This window comes from Aspergillus puulaauensis, chromosome 1 (assembly GCF_016861865.1).
Source record: "Aspergillus puulaauensis MK2 DNA, chromosome 1, nearly complete sequence".
In the NCBI taxonomy this organism is placed as follows: Eukaryota; Fungi; Ascomycota; class Eurotiomycetes; order Eurotiales; family Aspergillaceae; genus Aspergillus; species Aspergillus puulaauensis.
The window spans coordinates 1362774-1379707 of record NC_054857.1 but is presented as its reverse complement, the minus strand read 5'-3'; the positions used below and the strand labels follow the sequence as shown (position 1 = coordinate 1379707).

General features: G+C 52.2%; 7 protein-coding genes and 3 non-coding genes across 10 annotated transcripts; 3 read left to right on the top strand and 7 right to left on the bottom strand.

Annotated features, from left to right (window-relative positions):
• Positions 1–478: 478 nt before the first annotated feature.
• APUU_t10005S lies at positions 479–570 on the bottom strand. The gene has a single exon. It is a non-coding gene; the product is annotated as a tRNA-Arg (tRNA).
• Positions 571–656: 86 nt separating this feature from the next.
• APUU_t10004S lies at positions 657–745 on the bottom strand. Its single transcript has one exon. It is a non-coding gene; the product is annotated as a tRNA-Arg (tRNA).
• A 377-nt stretch (positions 746–1122) lies between these two features.
• APUU_10597S (putative flavin containing polyamine oxidase) lies at positions 1123–2988 on the bottom strand (the record flags this gene model as incomplete). The annotated part of the gene is made up of 6 exons (XM_041702562.1): positions 1123–2117; positions 2194–2446; positions 2496–2543; positions 2601–2738; positions 2789–2819; positions 2870–2988. 6 exons carry the CDS (start codon positions 2986–2988, stop codon positions 1123–1125), a joined length of 1584 nt encoding a protein of 527 aa, XP_041549963.1.
• Positions 2989–3760: 772 nt separating this feature from the next.
• On the bottom strand, positions 3761–4147 carry APUU_10596S (uncharacterized protein; the record flags this gene model as incomplete). Its single annotated transcript, XM_041702551.1, has 3 exons — positions 3761–3921; positions 3972–4003; positions 4062–4147. The coding sequence occupies 3 exons, from the start codon at positions 4145–4147 to the stop codon at positions 3761–3763; spliced, it is 279 nt and encodes a 92-aa protein (XP_041549962.1).
• Positions 4148–4498: 351 nt separating this feature from the next.
• On the bottom strand, positions 4499–4579 carry APUU_t10003S. The gene has a single exon. It is a non-coding gene; the product is annotated as a tRNA-Ser (tRNA).
• Positions 4580–5339: 760 nt separating this feature from the next.
• On the top strand, positions 5340–6680 carry APUU_10595A (glycoside hydrolase family 28 protein; the record flags this gene model as incomplete). The annotated part of the gene is made up of 3 exons (XM_041702540.1): positions 5340–5678; positions 5730–5875; positions 5945–6680. 3 exons carry the CDS (start codon positions 5340–5342, stop codon positions 6678–6680), a joined length of 1221 nt encoding a protein of 406 aa, XP_041549961.1.
• A 190-nt stretch (positions 6681–6870) lies between these two features.
• Positions 6871–7907, bottom strand: APUU_10594S (putative short-chain dehydrogenase/reductase family protein; the record flags this gene model as incomplete). The annotated part of the gene is made up of 4 exons (XM_041702529.1): positions 6871–6927; positions 6976–7159; positions 7209–7748; positions 7849–7907. The coding sequence occupies 4 exons, from the start codon at positions 7905–7907 to the stop codon at positions 6871–6873; spliced, it is 840 nt and encodes a 279-aa protein (XP_041549960.1).
• A 454-nt stretch (positions 7908–8361) lies between these two features.
• APUU_10593A (glutamine synthetase family protein) lies at positions 8362–10029 on the top strand (the record flags this gene model as incomplete). The annotated part of the gene is made up of 5 exons (XM_041702518.1): positions 8362–8785; positions 8848–9086; positions 9139–9191; positions 9246–9935; positions 9999–10029. 5 exons carry the CDS (start codon positions 8362–8364, stop codon positions 10027–10029), a joined length of 1437 nt encoding a protein of 478 aa, XP_041549959.1.
• Positions 10030–11107: 1078 nt separating this feature from the next.
• APUU_10592A (malate synthase) lies at positions 11108–12942 on the top strand (the record flags this gene model as incomplete). The annotated part of the gene is made up of 5 exons (XM_041702507.1): positions 11108–11468; positions 11526–11950; positions 12001–12201; positions 12253–12606; positions 12664–12942. 5 exons carry the CDS (start codon positions 11108–11110, stop codon positions 12940–12942), a joined length of 1620 nt encoding a protein of 539 aa, XP_041549958.1.
• A 390-nt stretch (positions 12943–13332) lies between these two features.
• APUU_10591S (beta-glucosidase) lies at positions 13333–16542 on the bottom strand (the record flags this gene model as incomplete). Its single annotated transcript, XM_041702496.1, has 3 exons — positions 13333–15788; positions 15841–16012; positions 16063–16542. 3 exons carry the CDS (start codon positions 16540–16542, stop codon positions 13333–13335), a joined length of 3108 nt encoding a protein of 1035 aa, XP_041549957.1.
• Positions 16543–16934: the final 392 nt, after the last annotated feature.

Here is a 16934-nt window from a genome sequence, read left to right as displayed (position 1 = left end):
CAAACCTAGCACCCGGCACGCTTCCCAAAGAGGAAGAACGCTCGACTAGATAGCTCCGCCTCTCAAGAAAATTTCAATGGCAAGGCGCTTGACTACGAATCAAGAGATTGCAGGGGTCATTACATTTTCTTTTTTTTTGTTCGCGGGCAGGAGGCCAACATGGGACACACTGTCCTTTCGTAGTTCTTCGGCCCTTTGGTCTTCTATAGGCAATCTTCCTCATTGACTTTTTGCAATGCCTTGCAGATATGACCTGCTCTGTCTGGTGTTACTTTTTTAGCGAGTCTTCCCGTAGGTATTCCATGCGCCTCCACGAAAGGAGCTGGAGGTCTCAAAGCACGGTGGTAGTGGGTATTGCAGGAAGAACCTGCCCCGGCGTCGTCAACAGAATACCATAACAGGGGGGCCGGTGGGTGAGATAACCAAGAACCCAAAAATGCTTTACAAGGTACGCAAAAAGCAAAGTGCAAAAAAAAAGTGACCGAGACGGGGCTCGAACCCGCAATCTCCAGTGTAATGGTATTCAGATATCAACCGAAAACTGGCGCCTTACCATTAGGCCACCCGGCCGTTACATCATATAAAATTTCTCTGGTTGAAAATATCAGGAAATGGGTCTAAATCCACTTAAAGAATAGTTAATGACTAAAAAGATATGACCGAGACGGGGCTCGAACCCGCAATCTCCAGTGTGAGGGTGTCACAGTAACCGAAAACTGGCGCCTTACCATTAGGCCACCCGGCCGGAGTTAAGGGATTTATGGTATTATTTGCGTACATTAGCTGGGGGTTATTGAAATGCCGAGTAATTAGTCTTCCTCGTTGTACTGCTCATGTATCCTTTTTGAATCTGTATCTCTTGCTTAATTATGGATTTACTTGTAGTTACAGTGTATAGAGACATTAATATAGGGGATAAGTAGCAGGGTACGTGACTATTTTTCAAGGTAGGGTATTAATTCGCCGTGTTTTTTTGGGCAGCATTTTTGAGTTGCAATACTATATATATTGTCTAGGGAGACCCATATGGGTTTCCAACTGAATGAACATTATCTACACAAAGGCAAATCATGATGCAGTGTTGGAAATCTGCCCAACGAGGTCGGGGCCACACTATCACGGCTATAAATCAGTACTGTTCACTGGCCACCCATTCTCCACCGTATATGACTTGACCGGGCTCGTCCCATGCAGCACATCATAATGCGTCCTATCCCCGCAAGTTTCAGTCCCATAAAGTTCGACACATTCATCCTTTAGCAAGGCCGCTACGTTCTCGCCTGCTTCGCGCCCTTCATACCACGCTCCGTGCAGGAACCCAAAGTACTGCGCGCTGGTTGCTTCACCTGCGAACCAGAGGCGGTCCACATTCGCACGCAGATTCTGATGCATCTCCAATGTCGTCCCAACTGGCCAGTTGGAGTAACTGCCGTATGCCCAGGGTTCACTTGTCCAACGCGGGTAGGCGAAAGCGATGGGGTCGGGGATTTCCTTGTCAGGGAACATGTCGCGGAGGACTTCAAGGATTTCTTCCTTGGTCTCTTCGTCCGATTGGAGCTCTGCGCGGTACGCTTGGCTCTCGACGACGGTGACGAAGATGATGTTTGAGCCTGGGTGGAAACCCTCTGTTGACAGGGACTGGAAGACAGGGTAGTACCCGCGGGTCGTGGGGTCGGCGTAGAGGAAGTACTGCGTGTCCTCGGGCCAGAATGTCTCGTTGAATTGCATGAAGATCTTGGTGTATGTGCCCATGGCGAATTTCTCAATTGCCGTCTGCTTCCAATCCGGAAGGGCGGGGGCGAAATCGACGTCGCTGTTCTGCAGCACACCGACGGAGAATGTGCAGATGGCGTACGCAGCGGTGATGCAGCTGCCGTCACTGTTACGCACGATAACACCGTCGGAGCTATGCTCGATGTCGGTAACTTGGGTGTTGAGTCGGAGCCGGGGATCGTTTGGTTTGAGGAAGGTGTCTGCCTCGCCTTGGATAAGGGCGCTGTATCCGCGCTTATCGATGACGAGGTTGTTCCGTTCGCCGAACTGGTTGAATGTCAGGTTCTCTCCGGCAACGCCGAAGACGAACGAGCTCGTGTCTGGGGAGAAGGCGTCTTCCCAATCTGTGCTTCTGTTAGCTACGGGATCCGGCAGACGCAGCGTTACGAACGGGTCTTGTTGCCTCGTTCTGTCTCATACCCCAGTTCCACCATTCCACGGCCTGTGCTTTCATGTCGTCTTTGTGGGGTCTCCAGCCAGCCAGTGCCAGGCCAGACCGGGCGGTCATGTCTTGGAGGTTCTCGTTGAGGATTTGCCCGGCTTGTTCGGACGCATTCTCAGACATGGCTGCATACTCGTCGAGAACGTCGGTGAAATTCGTATACCCGGTTTCGTTGTACGTGAGGATTGAGTCGTAGTTGGAGTAGGTGTTTTTGAGTTGGTATTTTTTGGCCTGAGATGTCAGACCTGTTCAACACATTACCACTGAATAGGATGCTCACCAGTCTCCAAACAGGGTTCTCAATTTTGGACGACCCCAGTCCTTGCACCTAGAGCGTGTCAGTAGAGGTGCTCTTGACACCAGACCCGCGACGAATGCTTCTCACCCAGTTCGCGCCATATTCGATAACGTACGGATCCCCATTCGGGTCCTCGCCAAAGTCGGTGTGCCAGACTCGGCCTCCCAGCGTGTCTCTGTACTCGAGAACGACAAAGTCCGTTACCGAAGCGTTTGACAGTGCTTGCTGGTGAAATTAGTTGCGGCCATCGACAAAACAAGGCGGAAACGACAAACCGCAGCGGTAACACCAGCCATTCCACCTCCCCTGATCCGGTCAGTTCCATACCCCTACATCGTAAACAGACGAAGACCTACAGAATGGCTACGGTGGTTTTGGTGCATTGCGCATCATCAGCTCGCGGCTGTGCGACGCGGCCGACGCTGAGCTGGATGGCAGAGGCCGAGAGGGCGAGAAAGAGGGTGGTGAGATGCATGGAGGGCGCTTGAGAGGGGGAGAAAAGAGCAGATCAGGGACAGAGAGAGATCGTCTTACATATACCCACTGCATGGCACTTGATCTGCTCCTCTTTGAGATAAGGGCTGGCTGGCGTGTGATCAGCGAAAATACTTGGCGGGGGTCTGGAGGAGCGAGGACACAAAACAAAAAGCAAGGGACCTTTTTTTTTTTTTTAATGATCGACGGGTGCAAATGAAGCTATCTCGTGCAGAAGCAGAAAAGGCAGGTCCAGTCGGTGGAGTCACATCACAGGCTCTCGCCCTGGATCGAAGGATGGATGGGGCACGAATGAAGATCACGCTTTCGGTTCGAGATGCGAAGTTCCGCATGGACATTCCTGATCTATGTAGCACAGCATGCCGCTGACCGTAAAGGATGCATTTAGTGAATTTACAGACAAGGGTTGAGGCGAGTCGGAGAGACTTTACCGTCGAGCGAATATTTAGGCAATTCTACGAGTACTGAAGGAAAAGAGTGGGACTGTTGTTGTTATCCTGCAGTCCCCGCAGCAGGCGGATCGCTTGTACCTAGTCTTAGGAGTATCCAACAAAAAAACTCCATTATGCCATATGTATGCCAAGCTAAACAAATTGGATCATCAGTCGTAAAATAATACATGAAGCGAAGGATATCCCAACCCTGCAGAGCCAGCTGCGCAAGGTGTGAAAGTGTGAGAGTATGAGAATGATGATAATGAAAGCTCCGTACTCCGACTCCAACTCTGACGCCAGCGCCAGCAGTCAAAACCATCACTGAATCTCATAAGCTTCGAGCGCTTTTTGTAGATCGTCTATGTTGTCTTTGTATCCATAGGCGTCCATGAGTTGCTGGTTTTTCCGGATTCGCTCTTCCTCGGCGATGTGAACATGCGAGTCCGTTCGCATGGTTCCATACTGGGTCATCCCGTAGCCTGTGGAGTCAGCCTCGCCCGTCGCGAAGAACGGGTAAACAAATACGTACCGATAGCGATGGTCGCAAGAAGAGGAATAGACCTGGAACAATAGAACTGATTAGAGAGGCGATGTAGGATTCCAGGGTGGCGAGGCGTACCAGCGTCTGAAACGGACGGAAACAGGGGCGGGCCGCTTCCACGAAGGCCGCGGCGGAGATTGGGGAGCGGATAGATCGGGTTGCATGGTGAGATTGGAGTTTAGCTCAGTAGATATTGTTTCGATGTTTTGACTTGGACGGTGGTGCGTGAGAGATGGAGGAGAGCTGCTTAAAAAGGAGCGACAGATGGAGATCATGCCATCAGCCGGTCGCATGATGGGCTTCCCCTCACCCGTTTTCTGCGTCATGGATTACCGAGGGACTCGCACTTCGATCCCACGGATGGCACTTCAGTCCGGGGTAGCGCATAATACTTAGTCCCAGAGGCTTTGTAGCCGCGGATCCTTGCCGACCAGGGCTGCCAGCACCGGCCCGGTAGCGATATACGGAGGAATAATCGGCAGAAAAGAAAAAAAAAAAAAGAACAATAATAATAACGACAAGACAGAGATTCGAACTCTGGCCTCCGAAGAGACAGCATTTCGAGTGCTGCGCCTTAACCGCTCGGCCATCTTGCCACAATTACAAAAATATTTGGGCTCCAACGCCACTCTGAGTCAGCATGCTCCACCCCACTATATTGCACCCATAGACGTCATGGCATGCCAGCTTGTCAGTTGTCAGGCGTGGGTGCGATCCCCAGGAAATTGCGCTATGCTTACAGTAGCTTACCCGTGCCCGACGTGCATGGACTAGATAGTAATCATAGTATAAATAAAAAGTTTGAATTAGATTGTCTGTGCTCCACCTGACGATCTTCGGTCTCAGATAGATACCAATACGTACGCGTTTCACCCTGCTGGGTCATCCTTCGCGCACTCTTCATGGATATCTTGCTCAATATCAGCCGTTTAGCAGATATTAATAATGCACAAGTTATAGACGGTTGGGTGATGTGCGTTATAGCTCCTGCTGAAGCAAGCGGCCAGTATACTGAAGACCTGTCGAAGTTAGGGCTAAGTTTCAGGTACATTCCGAGTACCCTTAGTTTGATGAATCCCGTTAATCTATCCAAAATGAACTCCTATATTGGCAATGCTTGTCTCGCGCATTCCACCAATAGCGGACACCTGCTCGAGTCAAGCATGACAAGCTTTGGAGCTGAGTGATTGAACCGATTCAGTTGTTTCGGCCTTGTCTCCTCGGAGATTAGAAGAGAGCAGACTATTCTACAGTATAAATACCACCTGAACATAGCCTTATCCTGGACCAAACAAAGGCTTAATCCTATTTCTGTTAGTTATTTCTGTCGCTACTTTTCCTCCTTCATCTATCAAAATGAAGCGCTGTGCGTTCCTAGTTCCATTCGTTCCGGTTGCTCTTGGGTTCCCTGCAACAGCATCCGCATCCGCATCATCTACTGGCATTATTCCTACGGTGACAGCCTCTCAAATTCCAGTCTCTGTGCCTTCTACCACAAACTCCCCCACACCGGCTTCCGCGTCTTTCACCGGAAATGGTGGCACTACTTGCACTGTGACCGACTACGCTTCCATCTCCTCGGCCGTTGCATCCTGCTCCAACATTCTCCTTTCCGATATCTCAGCTCCTCCATCGAGCACCATCGACCTGCAGGACCTGCAGACCGGCGCCGCAGTCATCTTCGACGGTACCACAGTAAGCCTCCCATTTCCACCAAACCCACGATATACCTAACCTGTTCTTTAGACCTTCGGCGAAACCGCAGATAGCGACTTCGACCCCATCGTCATCTCCGGCACGGGAGTGACCATCACCGGTACAAAGGGGCATGTAATCGACGGCAACGGACAGGCCTACTGGGACGGCCAGGGCTCAAACGGTGGCTCAGACAAGTACTATACACCCCAGCCCCTACTTATACCTTTACATGCCTTACTTAAAACGCTAACCAACCAACCTAGACCGAACCACTTCATCGTCCTGAAACACCTCACCAACTCCGTCATCTCAAACCTCGTAATCCAGAACTGGCCCGTGCACTGTTTCGACATCGAGAACACTGAGTCCCTCACCATCACAGGCCTGACACTCAACAACACAGCCGGTGACGAGCCCAACGACTCCAGTGACGGCGATGCCGCCGCGCACAACTCCGACGGATTCGACATCAAGTCCTCGACGGGCCTGCTGCTGCAGAACACAAATGTATACAACCAAGATGACTGCGTCGCTGTTACGTCAGGGACAAACATCACTGTCGACGGGATGTACTGCTCGGGTGGACACGGGCTGAGCATTGGATCCATCGGCGGGAAGAGCGATAATACCGTGAACGGGGTTGTGTTTTCGAACTCGCAGGTCGTGGACTCGCAGAATGGGTGCAGGATTAAGACGAATGAGGGGGAGAAGGGGGATGTGGAGAATATTCGGTATGAGAATATTCAGTTGAAGGGGATTAGTGATTATGGGATTGTGGTGCAGCAGGATTATTTGAATGGTGGGCCGACTGGGGATCCGAGTAATGGGGTTACTATTAAGAATGTCGAGTTTGTGGATGTGAAGGGCTCGATGAGTGATGGGAAGGATTATTATATTCTTTGTGGGAATGGGAGCTGTTCGAACTTTTCGTTTGATGGGGTGAGTATTACTGGGGGAAGCGGGGATAGTTGTAACTATCCTGACTCTGGGTGTCCTTGATTCCGGGTCTTGTTTGATGGACTATGGTATATACAGGACATGGATCAAACGTTTCGACAGTGATCTGTGCCAAAACGGCTGACGCCACTTACACCATGTTTGGTATATCGAATGTTATATATAGGATAAACTATTTTATTCTACCAAGCCTTCTATGACCGATAACATAGCTATCTTTGAGTGAACCAGTTTACTGAGCCTGGTTCTTAGGGGCTGGAGCAGCCGGTCCTTCGGGGGTCACGTAGGCCTGCCACAGTCAGCTCAAATGCTTTGAATTAGAGGGATACAAACATACCCTGGACATGCCACCATCAACAACAAAGTCGGATCCATTGACAAAGCTGCTCTCATCACTGGCTAAGAAGACAACAGCGTGCGCCTGCTCAATGGCCTCACCAAATCTTCCCATTGGGAAGTGCACCTCGCGGCGGTGACGCTTGGGCTGGTCGTCACCCAGCCAGTCTTGCAGCAACGGCGTGCTATATATTCGTTAGTCATCGGACAAATGGAAAAGGGTGTACAACATACTTCAACGGTGCTGGGCATAGAGCATTGAATCTGATTCCCTCTCTGGCATGCACAATGGATAATTCCCTCGTCAGTGCCAGAACAGCTCCCTTGGAAGCTGTGTACGCCAGCTGCGGCGTCGCACTTCCCACCAGGGCCACCACACTCGCCGTGTTAATGATGCTCCCCTTGGTCTTCTTATGTCTTCGCAGACTCAGAACTGTATGCTTGCATCCAAACCAAACACCCTTCACATTGATATTCTGCGTCATGTCCCAAATCTTCTCAGGGGTATCGATGGCATCGGCATCATCGGCGTGCATGATTCCTGCGTTGTTGAATATCACATCCGTTCCACCCCAGGAGTCCTGGGATTCGATCATGGCCTGGACGTCGGATTCCTTGGAGACATCGCACTTGATGGTCTCAACCTGCGCCGCGGTGGGGACAAGCTCCCTGACTTTGGCGATGGCTTTCACGAGGGCAGGGGTGGAGATATCAGCCATAAGGACGTTGGCGCCCTCACGGGCAAAAAGGATGCTAGTTTCAAGACCGATTCCGCTGCTGGAGTTAGCGATGCATTCACTTTCACTTGGGTGTGGTTCTTGGTCTTTGTGTGTATGTTTTGCTTGTGTGTGTGTGTGGCAGGGGTTGCATTTACCCTGCGGCACCGGTGATGATGGCATTCTTGCCTTGGAGACGGCCTCTGGGGGTAGCCATTGTAGGTTTGAGCTTTCAGGGATGATAATTGATTAGAAGCGAGATGTTGAAGTGGAAGATGGAAGTAATTGGAAAGCGAAGAAGCTGAGTCGGAGCTGCAGAAGATGTTTGGTGCGGGGCAACCAACAATGCACTTATCTAAGATAAGCTCCATACTGCCCACATTCGGCAGCCAGGGGACGAAACCCGGGGACAATCCACCAACACCTCTTTCACTGTTCTTTTGTATACCTGTTAGTATATGATGCCCGTCGCAAGATGGCAATAAATGCTAACCGTTAATTTTTAGGTATTCCCAGCGTCCTTAATTAGGTCTTTTTCGTTTCCCGAACCAGCCACCTCCGATTCCCCGCCGACCCTTCACCTCCGACTCACGAGCCCCTTACACGAGCCCCTTTCACCAAAAACAATACCATAACAGCGGTCGTCACGCTATAGATACTCAGCGAATGCCATGTCAGATACAAAGGTCACATCCGAGAACGTCGCCGAAGTCCTCCAGAATGACACGCGCGTGAAGCTGGCCGGCGTTGATGCCGACGGGCAGCTCAGAGGCAAGTTGGTCTCCAAGAAGAAGTTCCTCTCGGTGATTGACGACGGGTTCGGTTTCTGCTCTGTCATATTCGGCTGGGATATGCACGATCGGACATACTTTCGAGAGCTCGAGATCAGCAACAAGGAGAACGGGTACGGGGATATCCTGGCCAAGCCAGACCTGAGCAGCTTCCGGCGCATTCCCTGGGAGAACAACGTGCCGTTCTTCCTGATCAGTTTCTATGACCCTGACACGAGGGAACCCTTGCTTGCATGTCCTCGCGGGTTGTTGAACGAGGCGCTGCGCAAACCGGCTGCGAACGGGTATCGCGCGATGGCGGGAGGTAAGCGCAGTCATTGCGAAGTATTGCGGGGGAATAATGCTGATCATCGCTGCTTTCCCTAGCTGAATTTGAGTTCTACCAGTTTGCTACACCCGACCGCAATGCCTCGTCGACGGCTACCTTTCTTAAGGAGAACCCGGTTGAGACGCTGCCACCTCTCACGGAGGGAATGTTTGGGTACAGTCTGACCCGTCCGATCCACAACCAGGAGTACTATTACGGCGTTTTCGACGCATGCGAGCAGTTCAACTGTGAGATTGAAGGGTGGCACACGGAGAGTGGACCAGGCGTTTATGAAGCGGTTGGTGATTACAGCTGAACTGGGGTTTCGTTTTGCTGACGGACGAAACTAGGCATTACAGTTCGGCGAGGCCAGTGAGATGGCGGATAAAGCGGGCCTTTTCAAGTGAGCTGCTTCAGTTGCTTGTGTGTTGCATTGGGGTTGCTGACAGTTGTATAGATATGTCGTCAAATCTATTGGCACAAAACATGGCATCACGCCTACGTTCATGGCGAAGCCCCGTGAAGGTTTACCTGGTAATAGTGGTCATATGCATATATCTTTGGTGAATAGCGACGGCACAAATGCGTTCTTCCGCCCAACCCCCGACCCCTCCCCGCCATATCCTGATGTGGCTCATCTTTCTGATGTTGGACGGTATTTCCTTGCCGGAATCCTGACGGGGCTTCCGGACATCATGCCAATGTTCGCGCCAACCGTCAACTCCTACAAACGCTTAGTGGAGAACTTCTGGGCTCCTGTTACGGTATCTTGGGGTTTGGAGCATCGGGCTGCCTCCATCCGCCTGATTACGCCGCCGGCCGCCAGTCCAAAGGCTACTCGCCTAGAGGTCCGTGTGCCAGGCGCAGATGCCAACCCGCATTTCGTACTGGCAGCTATAGTCGCATTGGGCTGGCGGGGTGTCGAGAAGAAACTCGAGATCCCCGTCCCGCCGCTATCCAAGGGCGAGGATATGGGTGGTGCGAATGACAAGGGAGTGCGCCTTGCCAAAAATTTGGGCGCTGCGACAGCCACCTTCATGCACAAAGACAGTGTCGCACGGGAGGTCTTTGGGAATGCCTTTGTTGAACACTTTGGCGGTACTCGGGAACATGAGGTGCGCTTGTGGGAAGAAGCCGTGACCGACTGGTAAGCATTTATATATATTCCACGGGAGCAAACGCTTAAGGGTGTACGCTGACTGAATACTAGGGAGGTGAGACGGTATATCGAAACGGTCTAGATCGACCAAACGACGTTAACCTTGGGAGAAACGAAGTCGACCCGTCTAATCCCGAAGGTAGACCGGGATTTGAGCGTGATCCGCAAACCTGAATTAGATTCCAATTTGATGTTATGTCACATGTTAAATATCTTTGTTCGATTGTAGTTTCATGGCGATTTCACGTGCGCTGCTCTCCAGCGACTGACTGGTGGCAATTGTGGTATAAGATAGACTCGATTTATCGATATTATTTGATCATATATATCCTGCTTTTGAGAAAGAGACGTGACTGCGTAAACGAAATAATTGGACGAAACTTCGGATGAAGTCGGTAGGAGGGTGTCGAGGCAGCGGATATTTCACCATTCGTCCGTATGGCCACAGCAGTTGATCAACCGCGGCTGTGGGAGCTCAGAGCTGGAGCTTCGGGCGTGCGGGGAGGTGCTTCCACCTTTCCACTCGCGCCCTCGGCTTTGCCAGACAGCTCTCTGCCCGGCCTGCTTTCCGATCCTGGAGGCCTCTCAATGAGTCAATCGTGGTGAATTGTCGACTCCAACAGTCGACATATTTGTAACACAACCCGTTCAGCAATCGGACGAGAGCTTATCGGGCGACGGCGGCCCCCGCGTAGAGCAGAGCGCACTGCGCAGTATTAAATCGCAGCGAATTCCGCAATCGGCCGAGTTTAGGAGAGCTTCCCGTGACTTTCCCGCGGACAAGTCACCTGATGGATTTCCTGTTTGGGCGAGATCCGTTCATCCTGACGCTTTCAGCTTCACAAACGTCACTCTGAATGGCCCAATTCCTAAATTCCTATCGTTCTTGCTCCATTCCCGTCTCCATCTCTTCCTGACTTGCCCGTGCTCCATGGATCCAATCCAAGCGCCTTCCAATCATCGGCCTCGGTTGGACCGCGGTTGTTTCTCGCTGTCTGACGTAGTCACCCATGCTCCTGCCGAACTGTTATCGATGTGCTACATATATATGACTCTGGTCTAGGCTTTCTCCGGGTCTTCGCTTTTGCTTTGACTTTCTCTCCTCAGAACTCCAGCAACACTTCTCCTTCAATCTGTACTTTGGATAAGTGAACGCTACAATGTCTCAAGTCGACGTGCAGCTCAAGGATGTGGCCATCCTCGGCTCCGTGAGCAACGATGCTCGCAAGATCCTCACCAAGGAAGCATGTGCTTTCCTGGCCATCTTACACCGCACCTTCAACCCTACCCGTAAAGCTCTCCTCCAGCGCCGTGTTGATCGCCAGGCGGAGATTGACAAGGGACACCTCCCCGACTTCCTTCCAGAGACCAGGGCTATCCGCGAGGACCCTAGCTGGAAGGGTGCTCCCCCGGCCCCTGGTCTCGTCGACCGCCGTGTTGAGATCACTGGTCCCACCGACCGGAAGATGGTCGTGAACGCGCTGAACTCGGATGTGTGGACCTACATGGCTGACTTTGAGGGTATGTACCTAACTAAGTACTGGCCATTTTTGATCGTGATAAGCTAACAGCTTGAAGACTCCAGCGCCCCCACCTGGGATAACATGATCAACGGTCAGATCAACTTGTACGATGCTATTCGCCGCCAGGTCGACTTCAAGCAGGGCAACAAGGAATACAAGCTCCGCACTGACAGGACTCTTGCCACCCTCATTGCTCGTGCTCGTGGCTGGCACCTTGACGAGAAGCACTTCACTGTTGACGGCGAGCCCATCTCCGGCAGTCTGTTCGACTTTGGTCTGTACTTCTTCCACAACGCCAAGGAGTTGGTGGCCCGCGGGTTCGGCCCCTACTTCTACCTGCCCAAGATGGAGTCTCACCTCGAGGCCCGTCTCTGGAACGATGTCTTCAACCTTGGACAGGACTACATTGGCATTCCCCGCGGCACCATCCGTGGTACTGTTTTGATTGAGACCATCTCTGCTGCTTTCGAGATGGAAGAGGTGTGTTGCCCTTTCTTAATCGCTTAAGAGGATTATGCTAACAGCCTTAGATCATCTACGAACTCCGTGATCACAGCTCCGGTCTTAACTGCGGCCGCTGGGATTACATCTTCTCCTTCATCAAGAAGTTCCGCCAGCACCCCAACTTTGTCCTCCCTGACCGCTCCGACGTCACGATGACTGTTCCCTTCATGGACGCTTACGTGAAGCTTCTCATCAAGACCTGCCATAAGCGCGGTGTCCACGCCATGGTACGAAAATATCCCAATCAATCATTGGCTTACCAATACTAACGTGAACAGGGTGGTATGGCTGCTCAAATCCCCATCAAGGACAATGCCGAGGCCAATGACAAGGCCATGGAGGGCGTTCGTGCCGATAAGCTCCGTGAAGTTCGTGCGGGCCACGACGGTACATGGGTGGCGCACCCCGCCCTGGCAACGATCGCGACCGAGGTCTTCAACAAGTACATGCCCACCCCCAACCAAATGCACATCCGCCGCGAGGATGTCCACATCACGGCCAACGACCTTCTCAACACCAACGTCCCCGGTAAGATTACTGAGGATGGCATCCGCAAGAACCTGAACATCGGTCTGTCCTACATGGAGGGCTGGCTCCGTGGTGTCGGATGTATCCCTATCAACTACCTTATGGTAAGCTCGCTCCGCTTCTCTTCAGTGTTTATTTAATCGTTATTAACAAACAAATAGGAGGACGCTGCCACCGCCGAAGTCTCCCGCAGCCAGCTGTGGCAATGGGCCCGCCACGGCGTCACCACATCCGAAGGCAAGAAGGTCGACAAGGCGTACGCCCTGCGCCTGCTCAAGGAGCAGGCCGACTCCCTCGCCGCCAAGGGCCCCAAGGGCAACAAGTTCCAGCTCGCTGGACGGTACTTCGCTGGCCAGGTCACGGGTGAAGATTACGCCGACTTCTTGACCAGCCTGCTGTACAACGAGATCTCGTCTCCTGGAGCCGCGTCAAAACTCTAATGACTTGCATTTTCCCTTTACTTTAATAGTGTATGTTATGTTACGTTATGCTAGATGATGATTACTACGAATTCTAAATACTGTTCATCTCGTGATTCATCTCTTTTTCCCTTTGCGAGCAAAATGCAAATGCATTCTTCTGTCAGTCCTAGGTACATCGTACATGCTGTGCTATGTATGTATGGTATCTCTGTACAACCAAATTGCAGCTCCATCTTCTATATACCGTTTCAACCTCATGGTTACCGTAAACCCAAAGCCGAATTAAATATTTACTGAGTAAAGTAGTAATTTTAGGGTGGTAGTAAACCTCCAACCACGCCAACCAACCAAACAAGCAAAAGAAAATCACAGCAAAACCAAAGACAAGAAGGACAAGAACAAACAAATCTATACCTCGAACGGTTTCCCGAGGGGCAAATCGCGCGAACTAAACCCAACCCAGAAATAGAACTCGTCCTGGGGCATGACCCAGTTCTGCTCGCGCACACTCCAGTAACTCAGATCCTTCCGAGTCACTGTCATGTTTACGCTGGTCATCAGCCCCGGTTCCAAGTCGACCTTGGTGAAGTTTCGGAGGACGCGGTCCGGAAACTCGATGTGGTGGGTGGTTCTTTTGGGCTTTTCGGTTTCGGTCACGGAGTCGGGGAATGAGACGTAGAGTTGGATGACTTGTTGGCCGGCGCGGCGGCCGGTGTTTTGGATTGTTAGGTCAACGCGGGCGAGTTCCTCGTAGAGGGAGGGGTTGCCGCCTAGGCCGCCGCCAGCGTCGGAGGGTTTAGTTTTTCGGGCCTTTTCAAAGTTCTTGTTGTTCTTGTTGTCATCGAGGATGTCGTCGTTTTCGCCTTTTGGATGTTCTGGTGGGGGAGGAGGCGTCGTTGCATCCAGGGTGGGAAGGTAGGGATAGACGTATTTTTCAAGAATGCGGAAGCCCTCTGGGAAGAGGACGGACTCGTTGGCGGGTGGTGGATTTGGATCGTATGTGGGCGGTTGAACAGCATCTGCGGGACGCGCTGCGGGGAGACGTGTTCGTTTGCCGCCGACGGAGCTGATTTTCATGTTGGATAATTCCCAGCTTGTGTAGGAGAGGCCGAAGCCGAACTCGTACCGCGGAGTGATGTTGTAGCGGTCGAAGTAGCGGTGGTCGATGTAGAGGGCGTCGGTGAAATCGGCTTGTGGGACTGGGGCATTGGCTTCGTATAAGACTTGTGCATTGGGGCCATAGTCTTCCAGGCTTTTGCCCACGGTGTACGGGAGACGGCCGCTAGCGTCGACATCACCGAAGAGGACGTCAAGAAGAGCATTGCCGCTTTCCTGGCCTGGTAAGTGAGCGAATAGGACCGCGTCTACACCAGGCAGATCGATCCAGGGGTCAACCAAAACAGGGCCTACGGAGTGCACAATAACAACGGTTGGTCCCCCGCAGTTTTTGCCGACGGTGTCGATCAAAGTGTCACCCCCTTTCTGGAGGAAGAGGTTGGGACGGTCGCCGTGGATGCCACCGGCGGAGATATACCCTTCGCCAGAGTCGGCGCTGACGAAGACAAGGCAGAGATCCTTGTCTGATGTATCTACTGGCATCACAGCATTCCGTAAATACGACGTCATCTCAACATCGCTCTGCCATGCAGTACCCAGGGCATCAATTGGGCTAACAAGATATGGAAACTCGACAGTGCCGCTACCCCAACCCATCGCAAGAGTTCCATAGTTGCAACCTCGGTCTGCGCACACATTGGGTCCATCAGCGGGAGAAGCACTGTCCCCATATACGCCAACACGATAAGGTCTATCAGTATTAGCCTCTGGCGAACGAGACAGAGGTAACACCCCGTCGTTATTCTTCACCAGAACAATGCCCTCTGCCGCGACTTTCCGAGTAATGTTCGAGTGAGCATCATCTCCACTACCCTGGGCGTCTATGAAGCGGTTCACGAGAGCGGCGGAATCGTCACTTGGACTACCGGGAAACCGAAGACCATACTCTTCATCAGTCCAAGATGAGAAGTTGGGACCACCATCACCCTCAGGGGGCGGACTTTCCCAAGAATCTTGGCCTAATTGATACCAGGCGGCGACAATACGCGTCACCATGTCGTCCAAACGTTCCATCGGAACAGAGGTGTTGAGAGCCGAGCGAGTTAGTTCGGGACCCCAGAGAGACCGGCCGTCAGCCCAGTAAAGGCCATCACCAGGCATGCTCATGTCGAGACCGCTGAGCGCGCTGTTGACACCTGATCGCTGAGCGAGCCAATCTGACTGCAGAAATCCTTGAAAGCCAAGTTCATCCTTGAGCACACCATTGAGGAGTTTGCTGTTTTCGCATGCATGGCTGTTGTTCACTTGGTTGTAAGAGCACATAACGCTAGCCACGTCCGCACGGATACTCTCGGCGAACGGCCAGAGAAATACCTCGTGCAAGGCGCGGTCTCCGATATTGGAAGAGATAGCGTGTGGGATGCCCCATTCGTTCGGCTGGCGGAAGTGCTCCTGCTCGTTCATGACATAGTGTTTGGCCGTGGCCATAACTCCATTGCTTTGGATGCCCCGGATGGTTTCTGCCGCAGCGACAGCCTGAAGAACAGGGTCCGACCCAAAGCCTTCCCAGTTGCGGCCACCTGCGGGCATCATGCCAAGAGGTCCCATAGATGGACCGAGAATGACGTTCACACCCTTCAACCGGGATTCCAGCCCAATCGCTTCACCACGTTGCCGTATCAGATCCCGATTCCAGGTGGCCCCTGTCGTAATACCAGCCGGGAAAGCAGAGATATGATCTGCGAAACGGATTCCGAGAGGGCCGTCCTGTAGACATAACGACGGGAAGCGGAGGCGTTCGACAGGGCCTAGCGAGGGTTAGCATTGATGTTTAATACATATTCCAGGAAGCCAACTAACCCGTATTCCCAACGCACATTCCCATTTGCCAACCGGTTCCCGTAGTGATATTGACCTTCTCGATTAATGTCATTTGCTCAACTAGCCTTGCCGCCTTTTCGTAGCTGGCGGCCCAGCCTTGCAGAGTCCCTCCCTTGGGCGTAGGGAAGTACGAGTCCGGCCCCGGCATGTCCTAAAACACGTCAGTATATCCCCATGCATCCACAAGCTTGCTGAACGCACATATTCGCCCCAATCATCACCGCTAGACGCAGCATATGTCAAGAAACCCCAAACCAACAGCCCCAGGGCAATGATGACGACGACCAGCGTGCGCCACCAAGTTTTGGAATAGTAAACTGCGCGCCAACCACCGGGTTTCACCAATTGCTTCCTCTTTTTCTTCGCCTCAGAAAGCCGCCGGCGAGCAGCGGCTTTGCCGTTCCCATATATGTCTAAGTCATCTAATTCATATTCTTTCGATGCGGTAAGCAACTGTTGTTCGTCCTCGGTGAGGGAGTCTAGGTAAGTTTCGAAATCGGCGGATTTGCGAACGAGAGGAGCGAGGATGGACGGTTCGCCGTCGTCGTTTTCTTTGGGGGAGTTTGAGCTCGAGGCAGGCCGATCTACGCGATGAAGTCGGAAATTGCTGTCATCATCGGAAGAGAAGTCAAGGTCTTCCTCGGGGATAGAATCCTGCACTGGGGCATAGGCCTGCGGCATGGTGCCTTTACGGGCGGCAAAAAGTGGGCATTGAGCGGAGCAGCGGAGGTTGCAAGGGACTCGTTCTGCAAGAAACAAGTCAAGTCTAATATCGACAACAGCGAAGATGGAACGAAAAGAGCGGACGCAAGCTAAAAGATTATAACAAAAGAACAAAACAAAAAACAACCAGTTGTGGGCTTGGAAAAGGAGAAGCAGGAACAGGAGATTCAAGATGGAGACGCGAGTACGACGCCGGTGACGTTTCACGTGCCGCCTTCTGCTTCAAGTAAACTGCGTGTCCATCCACTGCACATCCAAATATACACCGTCCAGATCGTCATGGTCGCTCAGATTGATCGGATCTCTGCGGTTTTAAGCCCCCCGCACTCCCGCAGGAATGACCTAGCCAA